Here is a 25,401-nt window from a genome sequence, read left to right as displayed (position 1 = left end):
GGGAGGGGCACGTCAAATGTATACGTAACGTAAAAATAGCCATGTCAGATAAACGTCAGTCCATACAATGTGTATGAGGATTGGCCGTCTATTTTCGACAGAGGGGAACGCCTGTTAATGGCTACTCAGTTTGGTTATATCCTCTAAGCTAGTGGCAGAGAGGAAAATCTGGCGGAAGATTCTGGGGCCAGTCGGAGATGAAGATGAAACTTGGAGGCGTAGAAGAATAGGGAGCTAGAGGAGCTGGTTGCGGTGCCCAATATAATTCACACGACTCCTCTAGCTCGGTCACCTGCCGAGCTAGCACAGGAGAGGCGCGACAGTATCTCGTCCGCGAGATAGACTACCCGTCTCTCTTTAATTAGAAAAAGGCGGGTCGTCTATCTCGCTGGCGAGATACTGTCGCGCCTGTCCTGTGCTAGGCCTACAGAAGTAGTGCATAATTATTTTCCATCATATTTTCAAGAAAACGTACGAACGTGTTTTGCTATTGCAGTAAGTCTCGGTACAAAAAGTACCGAGGTTGACTGAAGTAGCATGACACATACGAACGTTTCCGAGAAAATACGATGGAAAACAATTATACCTAAAGTCCATTTCAATAGAACTTGGGAACTATGTAAACAAACCGCCATATTGAAATTGTCTCTGAATGATGAATTTACTAGTGATGGGCAAGAGTCTCACTTAGTCCTTTACTTAAGGCCGTAACACACTATCGCACTGCATCACGACCTTGGTGCGTCGCACCCATAAGTCGTTTTTTTTTGCATTAGAAAGAACTTGAAAGAAGGTAAGCCATCTTGACATGTCTTTTAATTACGCTTATTAAAAATCAGTAACTATTACTTATGAAAGCAGAAGAATATAAATGATCGTATTGGATTCATTATTGTTACATATTTGCCGTAACTTATTTTTTAAATGTGTTTTTCAATCAAAAACAAAGACATAAAGATTGTTTACCTTATTTTTAATGCTAAAATAAAACGAATTATACAGGGTGGAAAGATAAGTCGGGCCCTGGAGGGAAACTATCTTAAATCCTTAAGCTGGCTCATTTTACTTAAAGGAGACCATCCTTTATTTTTTAAAAGAAACAAAACTGCATTCAAAGTATGAATATACTGTGAGTCGGGTAGTGTGTAGCGGCTTTACGAGTATATCACCAACTTTAGTCACAACACTACCCATCATAGACAATTGTAGAATGTAAAAGAAACAAAAACGTCATTACATCAGGGCCTAATAACCTAACTTATGAAACCATTTTAAACTTTTATTGAAATATCCAAGATACAGTTATATATTGTTGTATTTTACGGTAATGACCGCTTTAATAGTGTATAGTGTATGTGTTTCAATGGTGTTTGATGAGATGATGTGAAAATTCAAGGAGAAACAGTGACATAACAAAGTTACGTCCTTTGTTTACATAGTTTGCAAGTTTTATTGAAATGGACTTTACACTACATCTGTACCTCTAAACCTCAAACTTCTAGGTCGTTTTTTGCCTGAGAATTTTGGACCAATAGGGATTGAGGGGCTAACTAGTTTCCTTAGGTTTCTTCTTAGCAGAAAACTGTTCTCCCAAGATCTTCATAACCTGTGCATGGGTCTTGCCTTCCTTCATCGTCCCATAGTTTTCTTTCACGTACGTGGCGAATTCGTTCGCGCCGGCCTTGCGCGCCGGTGTGGACACAACGTGGCCATCTTTGGTCTTCTTGTTGACAATGATCTCGAATGTGCCGCGGCAGTAGCCGCAGCATTTCTTGGTTATGTCTATGGATTTGGAGTGGCGTTGGATGCTGCGAAAAGACGGTACAAATTAGTTTATGTCCAATGGAGAGTTCAATAGGAAAGGCAAGAAGCATTTGAGACACTACTTTTACATTTGACGACCGGTCTGGCCTAGTGGGTAGTGACCCTGCCTATGAAGCCGATGGCCCCAGGTTCGAATCCTGGTAAGGGCATTTATTTGTATGATGATACAGATATTTGTTCCTGAGTCATGGTTGTTTTCTATGTATTTTAAGTATTTATATACATATTATATATATATATATATCGCTGTCTGAGTACCCACAACACAAGCCTTCTTGAGCTTACCGTGGGGCTTAGTCAATCAATTTGTGTAAAACATGTCCTTATAATATTTATTTATTTATTTATATTAAGAATAAGTGTCGCCAAGGTTTGACAATCCAGTAACTACAGAACGTATGTCGCCGTGTAGCTGTAGCTCCATACAAAGTTTATCAGTAGACTATTATGGGGATCGTACGCATTGGGAAATCTGCAACCTTGTGACCTTAAAAACAGGGCAAGTGCGAGTTGTACTCGCGCACGAAGGGTTCCGTACCATAATGCATAAAACGGCAAAAAAAACGGTCACCCATCCAAGTACTGACCCCGCCTGACGTTGCTTAACTTCGGTCAAAAATCACGTTTGTTGTGTGGGAGCCCCACTTAAATCTTTATTTTATTCTGTTTTTAGTATTTGTTGTTATAGCGGCAACAGAAATACATCATCTGTGAAAATTTCAACTGTCTAGCTATCACGGTTCGTGAGATACAGCCTGGTGACAGACGGACGGACGGACGGACGGACGGACTGACGGACAGCGGAGTCTTAATAATAGGGTCCCGTTTTACCCTTTGGGTACGGAATCCTAAAAACTCATGACTGCAGGTCTGCCATCTTGTGGCCACTTTTGCAAACATAAACTTGACATTTAAACCTTCTGTGCTGTTTGCTACAGTTCACGTCCGCTATCCATTGGTGGCGCAGATTTAAAATGTTAAAATTTCGTCTTTAGAGAGCTTAGAGATACTATACCATGTCATAGAGAAATAGGTAAAGTTAGTCCTCACTCCATACATATAGATATATAGATAATAATTTATAACTCTTAATAATACGTTTTACCATACCTGCCATACAACTTATTATTTATTAAGTAAGGAGACTAAACTTGAGTATGAAGTGAGCAATATATGCTTACTCGTACTTATTTCTCTATAGGGACCGTGCGCGTTGGCGGGTCTGCCATCTTGTGGCCCTAATCGGAAACATATGTGCACATGTACATTGCCAAAACAAGTGCTACCATCTACCGTCTTGTGGGCTACATCGGAAGCATAAACGACACATTTACGCCTCGCGCCAAAAATCTGACGGCTCCTATGCTGCCCCCTATAGTTCATGCACCCCCCCCCCCCCCCTATTACCATGTAGTACATACCTGTAGCCGCACTTGGTGCACTTGTATGTGTATTTGTAGTGTATCTCCATGTCGTGACAGCGCGAGATGTCGCCCCGCTCGGGCATGGCTCGAAGAGCGACCTACCGTACTCCGTGATAAGGTTCAATTTAGATTGGCAAACAATACTACCTGGTTGTATGTAGATTCATGGTCTACAGAGATACTACATCATGTAGTACATACCTGTAGCCGCACTTGGTGCACTTGTATGTGTATTTGTAGTGTATCTCCATGTCGTGACAGCGCGAGATGTCGCCCAGCTCGGGGATGGCTCGAAGAGCGACCTACCTTGCTCCGTGATAAGGTTCAATTTAGATTGGCAAACAATACTATCTGGTTGTATGTAGATTCATGGTCTACAGAGATACTACATCATGTAGTACATACCTGTAGCCGCACTTGGTGCACTTGTACATGTATTTGTAGTGTATCTCCATGTCGTGACAGCGCGAGATGTCGCCCAGCTCGGGTATGGCTCGAAGTGCGACCTACCTTGCTCCGTGATAAGGTTCAATTTAGATTGGCAAACAATACTACCTGGTTGTATGTAGATTCATGGTCTACAGAGATACTACATCATGTAGTACATACCTGTAGCCGCACTTGGTGCACTTGTACGTGTATTTGTAGTGTATCTCCATGTCGTGACAGCGCGAGATGTCGCCCCGCTCGGGCATGCCTCGAAGAGCGACCTACCTTACTCCGTGATAAGGTTCAATTTAGATTGGCAAACAATACTACCTAGTTGTATGTAGATTCATGGTTTACAGAGATACTACATCATGTAGTACATACCTGTAGCCGCACTTGGTGCACTTGTATGTGTATTTGTAGTGTATCTCCATGTCGTGACAGCGCGAGATGTCGCCCCGCTCGGGCATGCCTCGAAGAGCGACCTACCTTGCTCCGTGATAAGGTTCAATTTAGATTGGCAAACAATATGCTATCTGGTTGTATGTAGATTCATGGTCTACAGAGATACTACATCATGTAGTACATACCTGTAGCCGCACTTGGTGCACTTGTATGTGTATTTGTAGTGTATCTCCATGTCGTGACAGCGCGAGATGTCGCCCAGCTCGGGGATGGCTCGAAGAGCGACCTACCTTGCTCCGTGATAAGGTTCAATTTAGATTGGCAAACAATACTATCTGGTTGTATGTAGATTCATGGTCTACAGAGATACTACATCATGTAGTACATACCTGTAGCCGCACTTGGTGCACTTGTACATGTATTTGTAGTGTATCTCCATGTCGTGACAGCGCGAGATGTCGCCCAGCTCGGGTATGGCTCGAAGTGCGACCTACCTTGCTCCGTGATAAGGTTCAATTTAGATTGGCAAACAATACTACCTGGTTGTATGTAGATTCATGGTCTACAGAGATACTACATCATGTAGTACATACCTGTAGCCGCACTTGGTGCACTTGTACGTGTATTTGTAGTGTATCTCCATGTCGTGACAGCGCGAGATGTCGCCCCGCTCGGGCATGCCTCGAAGAGCGACCTACCTTACTCCGTGATAAGGTTCAATTTAGATTGGCAAACAATACTACCTAGTTGTATGTAGATTCATGGTTTACAGAGATACTACATCATGTAGTACATACCTGTAGCCGCACTTGGTGCACTTGTATGTGTATTTGTAGTGTATCTCCATGTCGTGACAGCGCGAGATGTCGCCCAGCTCGGGCATGGCTCGAAGAGCGACCTACCTTGCTCCGTGATAAGGTTCAATTTAGATTGGCAAACAATGCTATCTGGTTGTATGTAGATTCATGGTCTACAGAGATGCTACATCATGTAGTACATACCTGTAGCCGCACTTGGTGCACTTGTATGTGTATTTGTAGTGTATCTCCATGTCGTGACAGCGCGAGATGTCGCCCAGCTCGGGCATGGCTCGAAGAGCGACCTACCTTGCTCCGTGATAAGGTTCAATTTAGATTGGCAAACAATGCTATCTGGTTGTATGTAGATTCATGGTCTACAGAGATGCTACATCATGTAGTACATACCTGTAGCCGCACTTGGTGCACTTGTATGTGTATTTGTAGTGTATCTCCATGTCGTGACAGCGCGAGATGTCGCCCAGCTCGGGGATGGCTCGCAGAGCGCGAGACGCCCTGTGGACAATAAGGAATGTAATTGGGGGTATTACTGCAATGTTCCGCCACCAGAGTGCAGCACTAGCATATTTTTTAGCATTAGAAAACGACTGCGCGATCTTGACGTGTCTTTTAATAGAAAAACGCTTATTAAAAATCAGTAACTATTACTTATGAAAGCAAAAGAATGTAAAAAATCGTATATGATTCATAATTGTTACATATTTGCCGTGACTTATTTTTCCAAAGTGTTTTTCAATAAAAAGACACGTCAAGATTGTTTACCTTTTTTCTAATGCAAAAACAAACGAACTATAGGTATATTTTTTCATGTTTATTCCTATTGTAAATGCTTACCATTTCTTCCACAGCGGCCCGTGTCCAGCCCTGAGTTCTGAGTCCACCAGCCAAGTCGCAGCGTGGCACAATTCATGTATTAAAGTGTCTCGGACCCGCTGTGGAGTGTCCAACACTTTCACTGAGAGTTTTATGGAGGAGGTGCGGATGCGGTCACCTCGCGATGATTTGACTAGGCGGTTTGTTGTTGTACTGGAATGTTAAGGGGCATAGGTTATAAATGAATAAAGATTAAGGCTTCGTCACACAGGCGCGTATTCCGGGCGGGGCGGGAGCAGGGCGCGCCGCTTTTACATATAAAACGCTCACGCCCCGCCCGGAAAACGCGCCTGTGTGACGGAACCTTTAGTGGCTCTGTGAGTTGTAGAGAACAAATGTATGGCTATGCCATTTTGAAAAAAATATCCAAAATTGAATCGACAAAAAAATACTATTTACCCATCGAACCTGCTCTCAAACATCGTGAGGAAACCGGACTAATCCCAATAAGGCCTAGTTTCCCCTCTGGCTTGGAAGGTCAGATGGCAGTCGCTTTCGTAAAAACTAGTGCTTACGTCAAATCATGGGATTAGTTGTCAAGCGGGGATCCCAGACTCCCATGAGCAGGACCGTCTTAGACTATGCTGGGGCCCTTGGGTACATCAGAATTTCGGGCCCTTTTGGAAAGTAAAGAAAGCGAATTAAACTAACATTTTACTACTATGATGATTATGGGTAATCAAATATACTGTTACTGTCTGTCCCTCAAAAATCCGAGCGTTACTAATTATTTACTACTATAAGGGCCAGTTGCACCAACCACATTTGACAGACTGATCAACGTCAGCCGGCGCGCCCCGGCGCGCCTCTATGAAACTTTCCATACATAAAAATTTAGCGAGCTCTTTAACGATACGAACAGTTTGGTGCAACCGACCCAAAGTTCAGACTATTTACTACTACACGATCTGGGGCCTATTGCATAACAAACTACAACTAATATTACAAGCGGAACTCCTTTTCTAATTTGACTTATTAGAAAAGGAGTTCCGCTTGTAATATTAGTTGTAGCTTATTATGCAACACGGCCCTGGTTAAAGTAGTAGGGAGCCGCTCCGGAGTCTTGCCCTGCTCTCATCCATGATCGGGGCAAGACCGGTCCTTGAAGAATTCGCTGGAGAGGCCTATGTTGTGGACTTCATGGGCCCAGTAGCGGTGTACTAAGTTAAGATATTTATTGTAACATAGTTTTTAAGTTATTTTTTATTGTACATAACTAACATTTTATGAGCCACGAGCTTGAAATAAACGTTATTTAATTTAATTTATGTCCAGCAGTGGACGTCTTTCGGCTGATATGATGATAACAAGTTCAAAGCCGTAACAAAACAAGGTTGATTTTTGATTTATTATTTTTATGACAACTTCCAAAAACCTATAGTGGTCAGTTTTTGCCGTCTCCTGACGATATGGGACTTACCCAGCGGTACTCCTGAGTTTGCTATCCCACACAATCGGCAGGTCGTTGTCGAGGGCGTTGTTGAAAACCACCCTGTTGAACTCCTCGTATAACCTGAAGTACAGAAAAGCAAAAGTTGTAATATTTGTCACACTTATAAACTGAAATAAATGTCATATACTAAGAAAAAGTGACCCAGGCCTCCAGTGCCCCAGGCTGGAATCGAACCAGCGTCCTCTGCTATCGCGGCAGGAGCCTGTGCCACTCGGCCACCGGGCCACAGCGGCGTAGGTCGAAGTTTTCCAAGTATATGTACTTCTTACTGAAGGCTTATGGCGCCCCCTGTTCTACCTTAGGGATGGCTAGGGGGCGCCATAAGAATTCTTTTGAGAATTGCTTTCATAGGCCTCTCTTCTAGTACGCTACTTGTCCTGGTCCTGAGCTAATCTCATCCAGAAGTGACCCGCAATCTTCCGAATGTCGTCCACCCAAGGAGCCAACGGACGCCAGGCGCTGCCACCATTCCGTTAACATTTTAGTCCACCTGCCATCACTCTGCTAGAACGTTATAATCCACCAAATACCTATTATAATTTGTTCCTTCATCAAGCAAAATCGAATTAACGGTAATGAAGTAACGCTGAAATCTGACACGCAAGATACTTTTTATCCAATAATTGTGTCGATGTCTAGTCAAAGGTCCCACTTTGTCGCTTAAATACCATAAGGACGAGATTTGCTTGTATCTTTATACGAATAACCTGTCAAAGCGTCCTTATGGCAAATGACAAAGTGGGACGTTTTGCCGGCCGCGGACTTTATTATGAGAGTAGGTATTTAATTACACAAACGGGTCTACCGCGATATAATTTCATTGTTTTTACCTTAAATTCCGACGTTTCAGCTGAGTTGCACCAGCTGGTGTGGGCCGCGGTGGTCACGGAAAGACTGACGTCCCAGCAAATGTCAACGGAGATTATAAATACGTAGGTTTACGTAGATTATAAATACGTAGGTTTATTATTAAATAAGTAGGTTTCAAAATAAGCTGGTGCAGGTTATCCCCTCAAAACTCAAACTACATTCAAAAAGTCCTAACTCAATGGCAATAAAAATATTCAATAAAATTAGTAACGAAATAAATAACACCAAGTCCGACAATGAATTCTTTAAAAAACTAAAAGATCACCTCATTAAAAAAGCTTATTATACTTTAAATGAATTTTTTCACGACCAATAATTGCAATTAATAAAGCACCTATACAATAAATAACACTAATTAATATAATCTTATTATTTTGTACAAAAAACTCGATCTCCTCTTATTAAACTGTTTGCTGTGCCCTACAGGGTGTCATATTGTACACAATTCTATGTAATAGGTTAAGATACAATGTGATATGCAATAAATATTATGAGTATGAGTATGAGTATGAGTAAATAAAACACCAATAAACTACCCGAAATTAGTTTATAAATAGCTGAAACGTCGGTATTTAAGGTAAAAACAATGAAATTATATCGCGGTAGACCCGTTTGTGTAGTTAAATATGTGTACAAAACGCGAGAGTTTAAAGTATTAGGAGAGTACTAAATAAATAAATAAAATAAAATGCATTTATTTCAGACAAACATGGTCCATATTTTGTTAGTACATCTTAACAATTTAAAAACTTATAGCTAAGGTTAACTTAAAAATAAACTTAAATGACTATCTTAGGTACTAATGACAAATGCAGAGAGGACCAGTGCCTTATCAGGTCACTGTCCCATCTGTCAGCAACAACGGCCAGGAGACTGTGGCGGCTGTCGCGCACCCTGCGGAGCGTCGCGGCGCAGCGCTTGCGCAGTGTCGCGTGGAATCCGTCCACATGAGCATCAGCGAACATGCCGGACGCACTGCAGTACCGAGGCAGCCGCAACAGTACCCTGAACGCGTCATTATATTGTACGCGCATGGCGTTAAAAGCCCTTTGCGTATATCGAGTCCACAGGCTGCAGGTGTACAGCGATGTACAGAACGCTCGAAATAATGTTATTTTTACTTGCGCTGTACACCGGCTGAACCTGCGAGTTATCATATTGGCCCTCACGGCTAAGGCCCTCCGCTCCCTCTCGATATCAGCGTCATCACGGAAATCGTCGGTTATCAAGTGCCCAAGGTATTTAAAAGAGGTAACCCTTTTCAGTTGCATGCCATTCAAACAAATGGGTGGGATGTGTGATGGGCACTTGCTTCCCGCTTTGAAGACCATATACTCGCTCTTGCTTCCCATACAACCATTTCCAGTCGCCGTTACGACGCGGTGTTGACACATCTTGTGTCGACACCGTCTGTTTCGGTCACAATTCCAGTCGCAGAGTCGTCGCCGTGTCGACACAGTTACCAGAAATGGGGAAGGGTCGACACATGACACAAAGTGACATAAAGTGTGGTCGCCGTGTGCACACATTGTTTCGGGTTTGCGACTACTTTATGCCAAAATCATTCGTTCATTCGTTCATTTTGTTCCTGTCAAATGGAAACTGTCAGATGGAAAAATACTTAAATAAAAATAAGTGACATTAATACGCCATCTCTAAAACGGATTACAAGACGTAATTATATATTGTTTGCATTTATATTACAATATGACTTAAATTATTATGGGGAATTAAACTGCTCGAGTGATTTGATAAACTAAGTGTAATATAATCAACGCGCCACCACATTGTTTTAGTTTAGCCGGAAATGAAATTGTTTACTTCTCAGTGCCTGTGTTCATAACTATATTATTTGCAGCATTTTTAGTACTTCGATGCGTATACTATACTTAAATAACAGAAATAACGCTTTACATACTACGAAACTTGTTAATTATGATGTATAAATATGGTTCAAGGCTGAGAAATATTGCAGTCACAAAGTAGTTGCAATGTTTCGACTTTGTGTCGACTCTGTGTTGACACATGACACGCGCTGTCAAAAGTAATAACAAAGTTACTGGTATGTTACTGGATTTGCAAAATGGCTCCTTGTGGTGATTTGTTTTCAGATATTCTCAAAGTGTAAAAATGCCGTGGTCAGAGATGGGCATTAATCGATTAACTGTTTATTCGACTAATTAATGGAATAAAAAAAGTTAATTCTCAAATTTTAATCGCGATTAGTTTAGTCGACCTAACATAGATTGAAATTGAATTAATCTGAATATTAATCGAATAAATTATCGATTAAATCTCGATTGAAAGTTGACAGGGGGCCATTTTTGTACGTAAAAATAATAGAAATGTCTTGCATGCAGATGGTAGCAAAACACTTTGTCATAAAAGTCGAGATGGGTGTCGATATATAGGTTTTAGGGAGTGCCGATTTCGAAAATAATGACCATTTTGGAATCCGAAATGGCGGCCATGCACTGTGTCATAAAAGTCGTCATGGATGTCGTTTTATACGTTTTAAGGGGCCCCAATTTTGAAAATGATGACCATTTTGGAATCCAAAATGGCGGCCATGCACTATGCCATAAAAGTCGTCATGGGTGTCGTTTTATAGGTTTTAGGGGGCGCAGATTTCGAAAATGATAACCATTTTGGATTCCAAGATGGCGGCCATGCACTATGTCATAAAAGTCGTCATGTATGTCGTTTTATAGGTTTTAGGGGGCCCCGCTTTCGAAAATGATGACCATTTTGGAATCCAAAATGGCGGCCATGCACTATGTCATAAAAGTCGTCATGGGTGTCGTTTTATAGGTTTTAGGGGGCGCAGATTTCGAAAATGATGACCATTTTGGATTCCAAGATGGCGGCCATGCACTATGTCATAAAAGTCGTCATGTATGTCGTTTTATAGGTTTTAGGGGGCCCCGCTTTCGAAAATGATGACCATTTTGGAATCCAAAATGGCGGCCATGCACTATGTCATAAAAGTCGTCATGGGTGTCGTTTTATAGGTTTTGGGGGGCGCAGATTTCGAAAATGATAACATTTTCAATTTAAAAATGGCGGCAATGCACTATGTCATAAAAGTCGTCATGGATAGCGTTTTATAGGTTTTAGGGGGCGCAGATTTCGAAAATGATGACTATTTTGGATTCCAAGATGGCGGCCATGCACTATGTCATAAAAGTCGTCATGGATGTCGTTTTATAGGTTTTAGGGGGCGCAGATTTCGAAAATGATGACTATTTTGGATTCCACTTTTATGACAAAATACGTAGCCGCCATCTTGGATTATAAAATGATCATCGTTTTCGAATTCTGCACTCCCTAAAACCTATAAATCGACATCCGTGACGACGCAAGTTATCTTTATTTTCAGATCTAACAAATTGCTACAGAATACAAAGGACAAAAAAGAAGCGAGGAGGTAATGAAACAAGCAAAAATACAGATGATTCCTCGACGCAATTGGGTGATTCTTAAATTGTGTCCAGATTTTTTTTGTCATAAAAGTTTATATTTTTCACATATTACTAAATCTATGGCAAAAGTTATAATATTGCAATGGATTCCATCGCATGTAGGTATAAGTGGCAATGAGACAGCTGATGCATTAGCAAAACAGGCATGCAGCGATGGCATTGAATTTCACTTGAAACATTATATGGGGGCAATAATGACTGTTTACATTTAGTCAAATTAAAGTGTCGCGAATTGTGGAAGGAATATTTCGACGAGAGATCTAGGGACAAAGGTATTTGGTATAAGACAATACAGCCACAACCCTTTAATTCTCCTTGGATTGATAATAGTGTGTTGTGTAGGCAGGATCTAGTTTTATTATTGAGATTGCGCTCTGGACGCATTCCATTGAATAAGTTCGCCTACCTCATGCGTAAAGTGAATTCGGAATTATGCACCTTATGTAATCGCGTCGAGGATGTGTATCATATTTTAATGGAGTGTGTCCGAAATGAGCGACTTAGAAGACAGATATTTCATGACAATGACAGTTCCATTGGGTTATGTAATACCTACCTTTCGAACCCCATGTCTGAGGTTGTTGAAAAGGTACTAAATATTGTTAAGTGCGGTCTGAGGGACAGAAATGTGTGATGTAATTAAACTAGATGTAGCTATTTACTTTCTTTTAACTTTGTTAATTAAGTCTGTTTTTTATGGGGTGACATATTCGTTCAATCGAAAAAGCCCCTTAATAAAGGAAAAAAAAAAAAAAAGTTCCGTGACATTTCGACCTTGTAATTTTTTAAGTAAATGTTTTTGTTTATCTATGAGGATCTCACTAGAATAGTATAATCAAGGTATGTTTATATTTGATGAATGAAATAGTAACGCAAAAAAAAAATATATTTGTGTCTTATATTCCTGCCGAAGACTTTTATTTTACCTTTTCCTTCTACACAAGTTTGGCCAAGTAATAAGAATTTAGGGCACTCAATTTTATTTTGACTTCTACAACAGTAAAGCTACGAGGCCATGTTTTGGTATCGTTTTCGTATAAATTCGCAGTACCAAATTTAGTTAAGGTATCACATTGACACCATTCCGAAGTAAAAACATATAAACTTATTAAGAGCGCTATTACATTTCGGCGTTGAGCGAGTTTAGGTATTTTACGCGCTGCGGCAGGCCGTGCGAGCTCAGTACGCCGATCCCTTCTACCACGCTCGCACTACAATGATGGATTAAACATTCTTGATCCTTCGCGAAGCATATTGAAATCAACCATAACAACACTAACTGTACTTAACTTTTAAAGTTCTAAAACTGTTATTTGGTAAGTACGAAAATACTAAATGCAGTGCAAATGTACATAGGGGCTGTTCATAAATTACGTCATCTATTTTTGACGATTTTTGACCCCCCCGCCCCTCAAATCATCCAAAAATCAAGCTTCGGGTGAATCTGTTTCCTCCTACGTCATGTTACCATCATCCGATGTCCAGACCCCCCCCCCACTCCTCCCATTTGAAACGACGTAATTTATGAATAGCCCCATACTTGTACTTATGAAGGTATATTACTCGAAAGAAATTATAGGTACCTACTCGCTTATTTACATGTTTCGTCATTGCATTTGGTACCTATAGGTTGTAAAGTTTGTATCAACGAGGGTTTAAAAACGAACTGGTACTGAGGATCTGATGATGATTAAGGTGGTCACGGATACCAATCAACCATGTAGTAACATGATTAGGCTCGTTTGATTCGTCTCAACAAGATCTTTGACACTGAAGATACACAGGGTCTGATGATGGAGCTGGAAGGTGGCCACGGGTACCAGTCTATCATGTAACTAAACAACTTCGTGTTTGGGCTCGTTTGATTCGTCTCAACAAGATCTTTGACACAAGACAGTACTCAGGCTCTGATGATGGAGCTGGAAGGTACCATTACCAATCAACCATGCAACTAAACCACATCGTGTTTAGGATCGTTTGATTCGTCTCAACAAGATCTTTGACACTAAGTGATACTCAGAGTCTGATGATGGAGCTGGAAGGTGGTCACCGGTACCAATCAACCATGCAACTAAACCACTTCGTGTTTAGGCTCGTTTTATTCGTTTCAACAAGATCTTTGACACAAGATAGTACTCACGGTCTGATGTTGGAGCCGGAAGGTGGTCACCGGTACCAATCAACCATGCAACTAAACCATTTCGTGTTTAGGCACGTTTTATTCATCTTAACAAGGTCTTTGACACAAGGTAGTACTCAGGGTCTGATGATGGAGCGCGAAGGTGGCGACGGGTACCTGTCTATCATCATCAGCTCCATCATCAGACCCTGAGTAGTATCTTGTGTCAAACATCTTATTGCGACGAATCAAATGAGCCCAAACACGAAGTGGTTCAGTTACATGGTAGACTGGTACCCGTGGCCACAGTCCAGCTCCATCATCAGACACTGAGTACTAACTTGTGTCAAAGATCTTGTTGCGACGAATCGAACGAAGCCAAACACGAAGTGGTTTAGTTGCATGGTTGATTGGTACCGGTGACCACCTTCCGGATCCATCATCAGACCCTCAGTACTACCTTGTGTCAAAGATCTTGTTGCGACAAATCAAACGAGCCCAAACACGAAGTGGTTCAGTTACATGGTAGACTGGTACCCGTGGCCACAGTCCAGCTCCATCATCAGACCCTGAGTACTAACTTGTGTCAAAGATCTTGTTGCGACGAATCAAACGAGCCCAAACACGAAGTGGTTTAGTTGCATGGTTGATTGGTACCGGTGACCACCTTCCGGCTCCATCATCAGACCCTGAGTACTATCTTAAGTCAAAGATCTTGTTGAGACGAATAAAACGAGCCTAAACACGAAGTGGTTTAGTTGCATTGTTGATTGGTACTGGTGACCACCATCCGGCTCCATCATCAGACCCTGAGTACTATCTTAAGTCAAAGATCTTGTTGAGCCGAATCAAACGAGCCCAAACACGAAGTGGTTTAGTTGCATGGTTGATTGGTACCGGTCACCACCTTCCGGATCCATCATCAGACCCTCAGTACTACCTTGTGTCAAAGATCTTGTTGCGACAAATCAAACGAGCCCAAACACGAAGTGGTTCAGTTACATGGTAGACTGGTACCCGTGGCCACCTTCCAGCTCCATCATCAGATCCTGAGTACTATCTTGTGTCCAAGGTCTTGTTGAGACGAATCAAACGAGCCTAAACACGAAGTGGTTTAGTTGCATGGTTGATTGGTACCGGTGACCACCTTCCGGCTCCAACATCAGACCCTGAGTACTATCTTGTGTCAAAGATCTTATAGAAACGAATAAAACGAGCCTAAACACGAAGTGGTTTAGTGGCATGGTTGATTGGTACCGGTGACCACCTGCCGGCTCCATCATCAGACCCTGAGTACTATCTTGTGTCAAAGATCTTGTTGAGACGAATCAAACGAGCCTAAACACGAAGTGGTTTAGTTGCATGGTTGATTGGTACCGGTGACCACCTTCCGGCTCCATCATCAGACCCTGAGTATTATCTTGTGCCAAAGATCTTGTTGAGACGAATCAAACGAGCCCAAACACGAAGTGGTTTAGTTGCATGGTTGATTGGTACCGGTGACCACCTTCCGGCTCCATCATCAGACCCTGAGTACTATCTTAAGTCAAAGATCTTGTTGAGACGAATAAAACGAGCCTAAACACGAAGTGGTTTAGTTGCATTGTTGATTGGTACTGGTGACCACCTTCCGGCTCCATCATCAGACCCTGAGTACTATCTTAAGTCAAAGATCTTGTTGAGCCGAATCAAACGAGCCCAAACACGAAGTGGTTTAGTTGCATGGTTGATTGGTACCGGTGACCACCTTCCGGCTCCATCATCAGACCCTGAGTACTATCTTGTGTCAAAGATCTTGTTGAGATGAATAAAACGAGCCTAAACACAAAGTGGTTTAGTTGCATGGTTGATTGGTACCGGTGCCCACCTTCCGGCTCCATCATCAGACCCTGAGTACTATCTTGAGTCAAATAAATACATATAGAATGTCAGGTCGTTTCAAATATTTTTAATCCTGTCCGGTAGTTTATTAAACTGTACCATTATAAATTATAATACTATAAAAACGGTGCTAGGATCAAAGTCTCTCGTTGCGGTTTACACGCACACAGTATAGCGTTTTACACGGCGCCCGCCGCACACAATGATAAAAAACCTCGTCGTCGCCGTTGAAAATGTGCGGAGCCGACCGACACACGTCCTGCCTCTACAAGCTCTGCCGCGGCACTGAGCTGGCGCAGCGCGCGTCATCGGTAATATAGAGTAGTTTTCAAAAAATTGCCAAAAAATTATAGTAGAATTTCATAAACACTAATGTATACCAACAGTATAAGCAAACGTTGCAGATTGCTTGAGTATGAAAATGACTTCGATATTAAGTAGATTTTCGTAGGAATTGACACTTGTTTCGGAGAGAAAATCGAGTTCGTTTTACTTTGATTTTCTCTTTCTCAAAGGTATGTAGGAAAAATATAGTTTGATATGCCTAAAGTACAGGGTATTAGTAATACAAAATAGCCAGGTTTAGCAGAGTAAAATTCTCAACATTTCCAAATAAGAGCTCGCCATTCAGTGCTTCACGGGGTTTTTCGGAAACGACCATCAGAAAAAAAATCATTACTAATTTAATAAGTCCTTTTTCTAATATTTACAACGACATTTATAAAGATAAGAAGACGCTTTTACTGGAACAAGTACTCATTGTTTCTAATAATGAGCGCAAAGTCCTGAATTTCGTCGACTAGTATCATCAATTTTGCATTATTTCGACTTTTCTTGTAAGAGCGCTCTTAAAATACTTTCTTTTAAACTCCTCTTCACGCTTAAACTGCTGAACAGTTTTAATTTAAATTTGGTACACATATATTTTGAGTCCCGAGACAGGATATAATAAGTTATCTCAAAAATCACCCTTTAAAGGTGTGAAATGAGGTGTAGGGGGGAATTCAGAATTGACTTCTTGAAGTTAATACTGTTTAAGTTTAGGTTTGAAGTCATGTTTTTTCATCATTTTTAACTAAATCAAAGATGTAGACCATCCCAAATTTCATATAAATCGGTTCAGCGGTTATTGATTTCCCGTACAAATTTCCACGCCACTTTTCACACCTTCAAAAGATGATTTTGGTTATAAGATCTATCCTATGTCCTGTTCCGGGACGCAAACTATTTCTATACCAAATTTCAACGAAATCGGTTCAGCGGTTAAGCGTCAAGAAGAGTTTCAAAAAAACCGGCCAAGTGCGAGTCGGACTCGCGTATTAAGGGTTCCGTACATTAAGTCCGACTCGCGCTTGACTGCACATTTCTAATAGGTTTTCCTGTCATCTATAGGTAAAGAACTATTTTGTGTATTCAGACGGACATACATACAGACGCACGAGTGATCCTATAAGGGTTCCGTTTTTTCCTTTTGAGGTACGGAACCCTAAAAAGATTTATTTTTATTTTGTGGAATGGTGTCAATGTGATATCTTAAATGGATTCAGCACCCCAGATTTATACGAAAACGATACCAAACACGGCCTAGCACCTTCACTGATATAGATATATCAAGATAAAATTGAGAGCCCTAAATAAACTTTCAAGAGCGGATATCTCAAAAACTATTCAACATATCGAAAAAATTGACGGAATAAACTTGTAACAAATTAAATTAACTTTCATTTTGTATAAGTGGCCATGTCGCTGAGATGCATAGTTTCCGTGATATAATCGAAAAACGGGAAAATGGGACCTTCAAAGCCCCCTCTCTCCCCCCCCGCTCAAGGGCTACGGCCGGGGACTTTTGATATGTTCACCTCCTAACTTGTCAAACCGAGTTACGGAGTCAAAAATTGTGTTCCGAGCATTTCCCTCTACAACTTTTGGAGCATTCGTTGCCTGACCTAAGTAGCTTATTGAATTTCTTTAAAAACTTTTCTGTAAAAGGTTGACGGGTGTTGGGTGTTTATATGGTTTCGGTCGATTATTATCATTTGCATTGCCCATGATGACTTACTAGAATTACGAGCACACGAGACACTAATAGTAGTTTGACAAACCTTGGTTTTCAAGAGGTATTTTATATTGACATTTGCTGTCACAAATTTGCTGTCAGATTTAGTCGCAAACCGCACGCAAAGTGCACACAAATGTGTCGACACCTTGTTACGGAAAAGTGTAGACACGGCGACGACACTTTGTTTCGAAACAATTCTAGACACATTGTGTGGACTCTGTTACGACACATCTGACATTTAGTTACCACTTTGTGATTCTGCGACTGGAATGGTTATATGGGTTACATTATATTTAAGGTTATGCGCTAGGGCATATGACTCACACCTCTCAATAAGTAATCTCAGACCACCGACCGACGGGCTCAACAGTACCATGTCATCGGCATAGCTTATGTTATTGAAGCATACCCTATCTATATGACAGCCCACACGTGTACTGCTGAGCTCGCCGATCAAGGAATCGATATACAAATTGAAAAGTTTAGGTGAGGTCAGTCCCCCCTGCCTCACCCCGCACTCCAGGCCGTACTCGTCCGACAACACACTACCCCAGCGAACACAATTTCGTTGGCCAGCATACCAACACCTGAATATGCGTGTGAGCTCCTTAGGAAAATGCACTTCATCAAGCTTATTCCAAAGTAAATCATAGTTGACAAGATCGAAGGCTTTGGAAAGATCGAGAAAACACGCATAAACAGGTGTTTTTCTGCGTGTGTAGTACTCCACAGCTTGCTTTAGACAAATGATGGCACTTTCGGTAGATAAACCGGCTCGAAAGTCGAACTGTGCATCATGTAAGTTTATACATTTGTCTAATTGCAAATTGAGTAAGCCGTCTACTACTACTAAGGGAAGGGGGGAAAGGGCAGATAACCGAATTATATTCTTATGAAGTAGGTGCAAATTTAATACATTTAATAATACCTGCGCGTGAGTTGCTCGCGAAGATTCTTGTAATTGTCCCGGTACTGGAACGCTTCGGGGTGACACCGCCACGACGGGACGTTGTAGTCTGAAAGATATAGGTAATCATTGTCGATGTGCAATTGTTTGGAAACTTTTGCAACACTCGGAAAATGAAACATATTACATTCAGCATTTTATACACGGCAAATTTTACTATGCCTGGGGTCCGCTTGACAACTAATCCTAGGAATTGGCGTGGGCACTAGTTTTTACGAAAGCGACTGCCAACTGACCTTCCCACCCAGAGGGTAAACTAGGCCTTATTGGGATTAGTCCGGTTTCCTCACAATGTTTTCCTTCACCGAAAAGCGACTGGTAAATATCAAATGATATTTCGTACGTAAGTTCAGAAAAACTCATTGGTACGAGCTGGGGTTTGAACCCGCAACCTCAGGATTGAAAGTCGCACGCTCTTACCGCTAGGCCACCAGCGCTAGGCCGCAACGACAAATTTTACTATAAAGAACGGCTTCCTAGCCTATCATCGTCTAGTACAGTCGCCATCAGATATATCGGAGCGGCCGAGGTGCTCAAAAATATCTGAACACGGTCTTTAACGTCTTGACAATAAAGGCGTGTTCAGATATTTGTGAGCTTAGCCGCTCGGATGTATCTGATGGCGACAAGCTTGATTGAGGTTACTGTGGGGCTAAGCCGATTTGTGTGAGATTGTCCAATAATATTTATTTATTTGGGTGAATCAACTTTTTCTTGTCATTAGTTGCCATGGTATTTAAATGAACCGAACTTGAATTTTTTGGTAGGTATAAGGCCTTTCCATAATGGGACATCTACTAAGCACGTTTGTAGAACATGGTACAGTAGCTCTTCTAAGAAACTATGCTACTATTGTCTCCTGGCTGATGGGACAGAATAACAACAAGAAATAGTTGATCGACCCATTTAAAGAAACATAAGGACAGGAAAAACTTGGAATAGTAAAAAAGTAAATTGTTACCTAATATTGTCTTCGGTTACCGCGATAGTTACTCATGAAATAAAACTATTGAAACGGATTATATCGCGTATATTTTCGAACGCTGTAAAGGGTTCGAAACGTCGGGATGTAGTCTGAATTCAATATACGCGATATAATGCGTTTCAATAGTTTTATTTCATATAATAATTGTTACCTGCCAAAGATCCCATAAAAGTCAGCCTCTTAACATTGTCAGGAGTAACAGCGACATTATCAACACGCTTCACTAAACTGTCCACGTCTTCATCCAAATACTTCACTAATTCTGTTACTGATTTACCCGGAGGTAATTTCTTCTTGACAGTCGAGTTTACATTTCTCTTGACAGCCGGTTTCTCACTCTTTTTGAGAGTCGGCTGAGGCGTGACAATTTTCTCTGTAAATAACTTCTTCTTCGATGATTTCTCTCCTTCCACACCTTTAGTTACATGTTTTCTGTCGGAATCTGTCAAATATAGTTCTTTGGTCTTTTTTATTCTTACATGAATATTTTCTTTATCACTGTCATCATCATCATCATTAAAGTTTAGTTTCTTTGATATTCCATTGATATCATTTTTATGCGAAACAGTTTTAAATAAAGTTGGTATGGACTTCCATACTTCTCCGTAAATGTCGTCAAGTAATTTCTTTTGAGAGTGATGTATTTTCTTTATCGAGCACTTTTCTAGCGACTCATTGGCTTTGTCTTTGGGCGTTGAGGGTACAGGTTCGGTTCTCGGCGTGGCGCATAGTATTTGTTGGGCCGGTGACCACCCTCCTATGCTGGGTCGTGATTTTAAATTCTCTCGAAGAGGAGATTCGTTGGAACGGTTAAAGGAAACCTGGAAAATGATGAAGGTAATATTTGTTAAACAATTCAGTGATATTTGTTAAATAATACAGTGAGAAATAAATAAGGAATTAGCCCTTTGAACGTCACGCCTAACGTCATCGGGAATCTTATCGGAATACACGAATGTTGAAATTATTAGCTGTTGGAATGACCAAATAATGTCATGCTCCCTTAGCACACTTTTGACATCATCATCATATCAGCCAGAGGAAGTCCACTGCTGGACATAGGCCTCCCCCAAAGAGTGCCACAATGACCAGTCTTGCGCCACCCGCATCCAGCGGACTCCCGCGACCTTTACCAGGTCATCAGTCCACCTTGTGGGGTGTCTACCCACGCTGCGCCTTCCGGCACGTGGTCGCCACTGGAGAACCTTTCCGCCCCAATGGCTGTTGTTGGCCTTATTTTTATGTAATCATTAATATATCTTAGTTATATTTACGGCTGTTTTTGTCCTGAATACCAATAAAATATTAAAAAATGGCCATCGGTCTCATCATCATCGGTGTCATCTTTTGACATTAGTGAGAGCAATTTGATGTAAACCATTTTTTAAAAGAAAATAGCTAGATCTTAATTCAAGTGATATAAAAGTTACTTACATTACCAGCTTTACTGGGTTGTTTCACCTCTTTTGATAAGTCATTTTCAAATTCATCGGAGTCATTTATAACTATAGGAGATCCAAGTTTTGGTGTTGATTGTACCTGAAATTATACAATAACATGAACAGTGAAACCAGCGTCGAAACGTCGGTAAATAAAGGTAACAAAATAAATTCGTGATCAATCCGGTTGTAAATGTAATTGAATACAATAACATTGTCTGAGAAAAGTATCACCTACTAGATCTTTTTTGCCAAGCAAATGGATTACAAAAAATTTGGGGTAAAATTTTTAAACTGAAATAATCGTAGCAACTTGTTTAAACATTAGTGAACATCAGTAGTGCCATCTATAAAAATTCGTAAAACTGTGGCAGATTGCACAACCGCCATTAAGGAAATAATATACAACATGCCCACGAGGAACCCGAGAGATTTTGACAGAATATTCCTGATCATATTTAAAGACTAAAATGTCCTATAAACTGTTTTGGAATTCGCCTAGTTTCATAGTCCAGTAGCACCAGCATAGCAATGTACAAATTGCAGAACATACCCAAAAAGCGGAAACGTTCTCGAGAATGTTCTCAGAACATGGAAATTATTGTTCCGCCATCTTGGATTTTTTCCAAAAAAACTTTTTTTTGACATAGGAATCTAGAGGCCTCTATCTCCCGCCATGCCAAATCTCAGCGCGCTCGCACCAACTTGAAAAAAATAAAAAAAAAGTCGGCCATTTTTTTTTAATGCAGTTTGTTTTGTCTCGGGGCCCTCTATGACATTTGGTCGAGCACCCCCCACCTATCACGCACCGTTTAAAAGTTGCCATACAAAATAAAAGTGGCCAGTTTTCCCGCAATTGTAGCATTTTTCCAAAAAAACAATTTTTGATAGGTATTTAGGGGATCCCGAGATTCCGTGGCCAAAATTTCAGCGCGCTAGTGCAAACTTGAAAAAAAAAAAAAAAAAAAAGTCGGCCATATTAAAAAAAACATGGCGGCGTCAATATGACATTTGGTCGAGCACCCCCCACCTAGGTCTGACCGTTTGGCCGGGCCGTTATACATTTTTCTGATCGGAAGCGGTAGACCAAAAGTCGGAATTTTCTGGGGGTAAGGATACTACACCTAAACTATCGTGAATATTCATGGTATAAACTACGATAAATAAATAAATTCTCGTTCTCGAGAACATTCTCAGAAGTTACCGAAAAATTCTCATGTGGAAAGTTTCGCAACTTTGGAAAGTTTTTTTTTTAATTATGTGATTATTTCTGTAATTGACAAAAAAAAGTAAAAATTAATTTTGGGTGTCAGTTTTACAAATTATAACATTTACATTTTATGTACAAAAAATCGAAAAAGGAGAAATTCTCATGTGGAAAGTTTCGCAAATTTGGAAAGTTTTTTTTTAATTGTGATTATTTCTGTAATAAAAAAAAAAAGTAAAAATTAATTTTGGGTGTCAGTTTTACAAATTATAGCATTTACATTTTATGTACAAAAAATCGAAAAACAATTTTATTTTGGCGAAATTGACGTAAACTCTTTTAGTATTTTTTTTCCTTATTTTGGCCTCAGAAATGCATGGTTAAAATCTCTCGGGGTTCCTGGTATGTAACAATAATATGTTGGTGCCTCGTAGGTTTTTTATTCAGAAAGTTTTTTTAAATTATGTGATTATTTCTGTAATTGAGAAGCTATGTCACTATTTCTAATTGGGTGACTCTGGACTATTTGAAATTCATTGTGAAATGGGATTTTACAGAATCTCTTTGAAATCGCGCACTTGGCAAAAAATGTTTTTTTTTTTTTTAACGTAAATTATTTGTATATCTTTCACGGGACAATGATGACTCGGACCTTTGGGAGGCGTGCGCGGAGCCCAGGCCAACATGTAGACCCTTATGACACTTATGAAATGTGGGTTACACCGAGCGGATGCTGTCCTTGCCCGTGTCATAGAACGCGCGCAGAGGCAACACCCGCCAGGGTGTGGACTATTGAGAGTTCATGGAATCTAAAATGAAAGCGATGGAGTAAATTGTGAGCTATGGAATATTAAACGTAATTTTATAATTGTAAAATATTAAACATATTTTACAATTTTGATTGAATTTTGGGGTGACACCCACAATTTCCGCCCCGGGTGCCACCCATGCTAGCTACGCCACTGGTAATACCTAAAATTAGTAAGAGTATCTTTTTTGAAGGAGGGCAAGTTATAAGCCAAAGGAATAATTTGCTTTTGGTAACTTTTGTCTAATATTAGATTATTACAATTTTTTCTATGTTTATACATTTCTGTAATTAATCATTACTTCTACCTATTGTTTTTTACAGCACATTATTTTAACACTGCATACCTATTTATGCAATGAATAATCAAATCTTCTTCTTCCTCACTTTATCCCGGCAATTTTGCCACGGCTCATGGGAGCCTGGGGTCCGCTTGACAATGAATCCCAAGAATTGACGTAGGCACTAGTTTATATGAGGCAATGAATAATCAAATACCTACCAGCTAAAATTGAATTACCACCTATCAAGACTATATCAAATTATCACTTGATCTAACATAAAATAACTGATAAATTCATAATTTCTAAAAATAGTGATGTTCAAACTAATTATTTTTAATCATTTATTTCAGCGGTCGGCAACCTTTTATCAGCCAAGGGCCACATAGTAGTAAGGGAGGTGATGCGAGCCGCACTTTTGTTAATATGTGCGACTTTATCAGACATTGTTGTTTGACAATGTTGTTGTTGTCTGTCCTAGGGCACCCCGGAGGTGCATAGGGCCTCCACAAGATCCTTCCACGCCTTCCTGTCTAGAGCAACCGTCTTGGCCTCGTTCCAGCTCAGTCCTACGGCTGTCAGCTCGTTGTCAGCTGTTTGACAATATTACATACAAAATAGCCAGGGGGCTCGCAGGCCGCAAGTGAGAGGTTTGCGGGCCGGCTGCCGGTTGCCGACCGCTGATTTATTTGATTACTACAGAAATACATTTATTAGGTACAGCCAGCGCCAGAAATTCATTAAGCATCTGAGGTTCTCAAAATACTATCTTATTCACCATTAGCTTGTTAGATAATTTTGAACACCTTACCCTTAGGATGGTATTCCCCCTGTCCAAATTTCTTGGTCCAATGTCATTATGACTTGCTCTCTCATTAAGTAAAAGGTGAGACGCAAATACAAATTGGACCAAGTAATTGTACAGGTGGAATACCACCCTACATTTGCTGCTGAATTCATAAAATACTAGCTTTTTCCCGCAGTTAGAGTAAGTATAGTGCCTGGAAAAATCTAATGGTGATCATTTTGAGCATAATATAGTAATTGCATACACCACTAACAATTCCACCCGCCTTTTCACCCTCATTAAGGATGACTTTCAACATAAAAACTATCCTATGTCCTTCCCCGGGACTCAAACTATCTCTATGCCAAATTTAAACTAAATCCGTTCAGCGGTTTAAGCGTGAAGAGGTAACAGACAGACACAGTTTCGGATTTATAATTTTAGTAAGTATGGATTTAAACTTACACGAGGGAAGTCCAGCTTTAATCTATCAAACGAGTCGTCTAGAATAAATACATCAGAACTTCGGTTGGGTTTAATCTCTTCAAGCTTCGTCTTGTTTTTCTTTAGTGACAGCTTATTGAAGCCTGAAAACAATACGATTTTTTATTAATAATTAAATTGTTCCATTCAACACCACATTTGACACGGTATTGCACACTTACGGCTTCTGACTTGCGTCTTTTTTGTTTCCATTTTGTTACTACAAAGAAATGCTTGGAAGGTAAAAAGAAATAAACTAAAATAAATTAATTCATGATCGAGCTTCAAGAAATTGCGTCCGTTACTTTTTTTTATGTTGTATTGTAACTGCAAATGTCACAAGTCACAAAAGCTATACCTACGTTACTGGCGAATCAGCTGTTAAGAAAAGTGGAATACTGAAATAAATAATTTTAGTGTTTTACACGTGTTAAACAAATAAAATTATGAAAATATGATCAAATAATACGCTTAGTATGAAAATAATTATTTCTTTGATTTAAAAAGTGTATAATTACTATTCGTATCACTTTTAAAATTAGTGTAGCATGCTCAAAATATTAGTAAAGCGTAGAACGAATCGTACAAGTGAAAAGTAAAAATAACCATGTATCGAAATTGATAGTTCAGAGGGCCTACCGAGAAACACCTTCGACGTGTTGCCTCCCTGTCACACTTACGTACGAATTTACAAGTGCGACAGAGAGGCAACCCGTCGAACGTGGTTCGCGGTAGGGCCCCAGAGTTCAGACCGTGTATATGCGCCATCTGCATTTTATAACGTGTACTACTACTACAGCGCTACTG

At 40.4% G+C, this 25,401-nt stretch overlaps 1 protein-coding gene across 1 annotated transcript; it reads right to left on the bottom strand.

Moving 5' to 3' along the window:
* Nucleotides 1-413: 413 nt before the first annotated feature.
* On the bottom strand, nt 414-24,901 carry LOC134801526 (uncharacterized). The gene is made up of 10 exons (XM_063774137.1): nt 24,777-24,901; nt 24,577-24,698; nt 21,024-21,128; nt 19,741-20,410; nt 18,566-18,653; nt 7,194-7,286; nt 5,735-5,926; nt 5,288-5,395; nt 1,464-1,808; nt 414-586 (listed from the first exon to the last, which is right to left on the bottom strand). The coding sequence occupies exons 1-9, from the start codon at nt 24,805-24,807 to the stop codon at nt 1,547-1,549; spliced, it is 1,671 nt and encodes a 556-aa protein (XP_063630207.1). The 5' UTR covers nt 24,808-24,901; the 3' UTR covers nt 414-586; nt 1,464-1,546.
* Between the last annotated feature and the right edge of the window lie 500 nt (nt 24,902-25,401).

This window comes from Cydia splendana, chromosome 22 (assembly GCF_910591565.1).
Source record: "Cydia splendana chromosome 22, ilCydSple1.2, whole genome shotgun sequence".
NCBI lineage: Eukaryota > Metazoa > Arthropoda > Insecta > Lepidoptera > Tortricidae > Cydia > Cydia splendana.
This window is presented reverse-complemented; position numbering and strand designations above follow the sequence as displayed.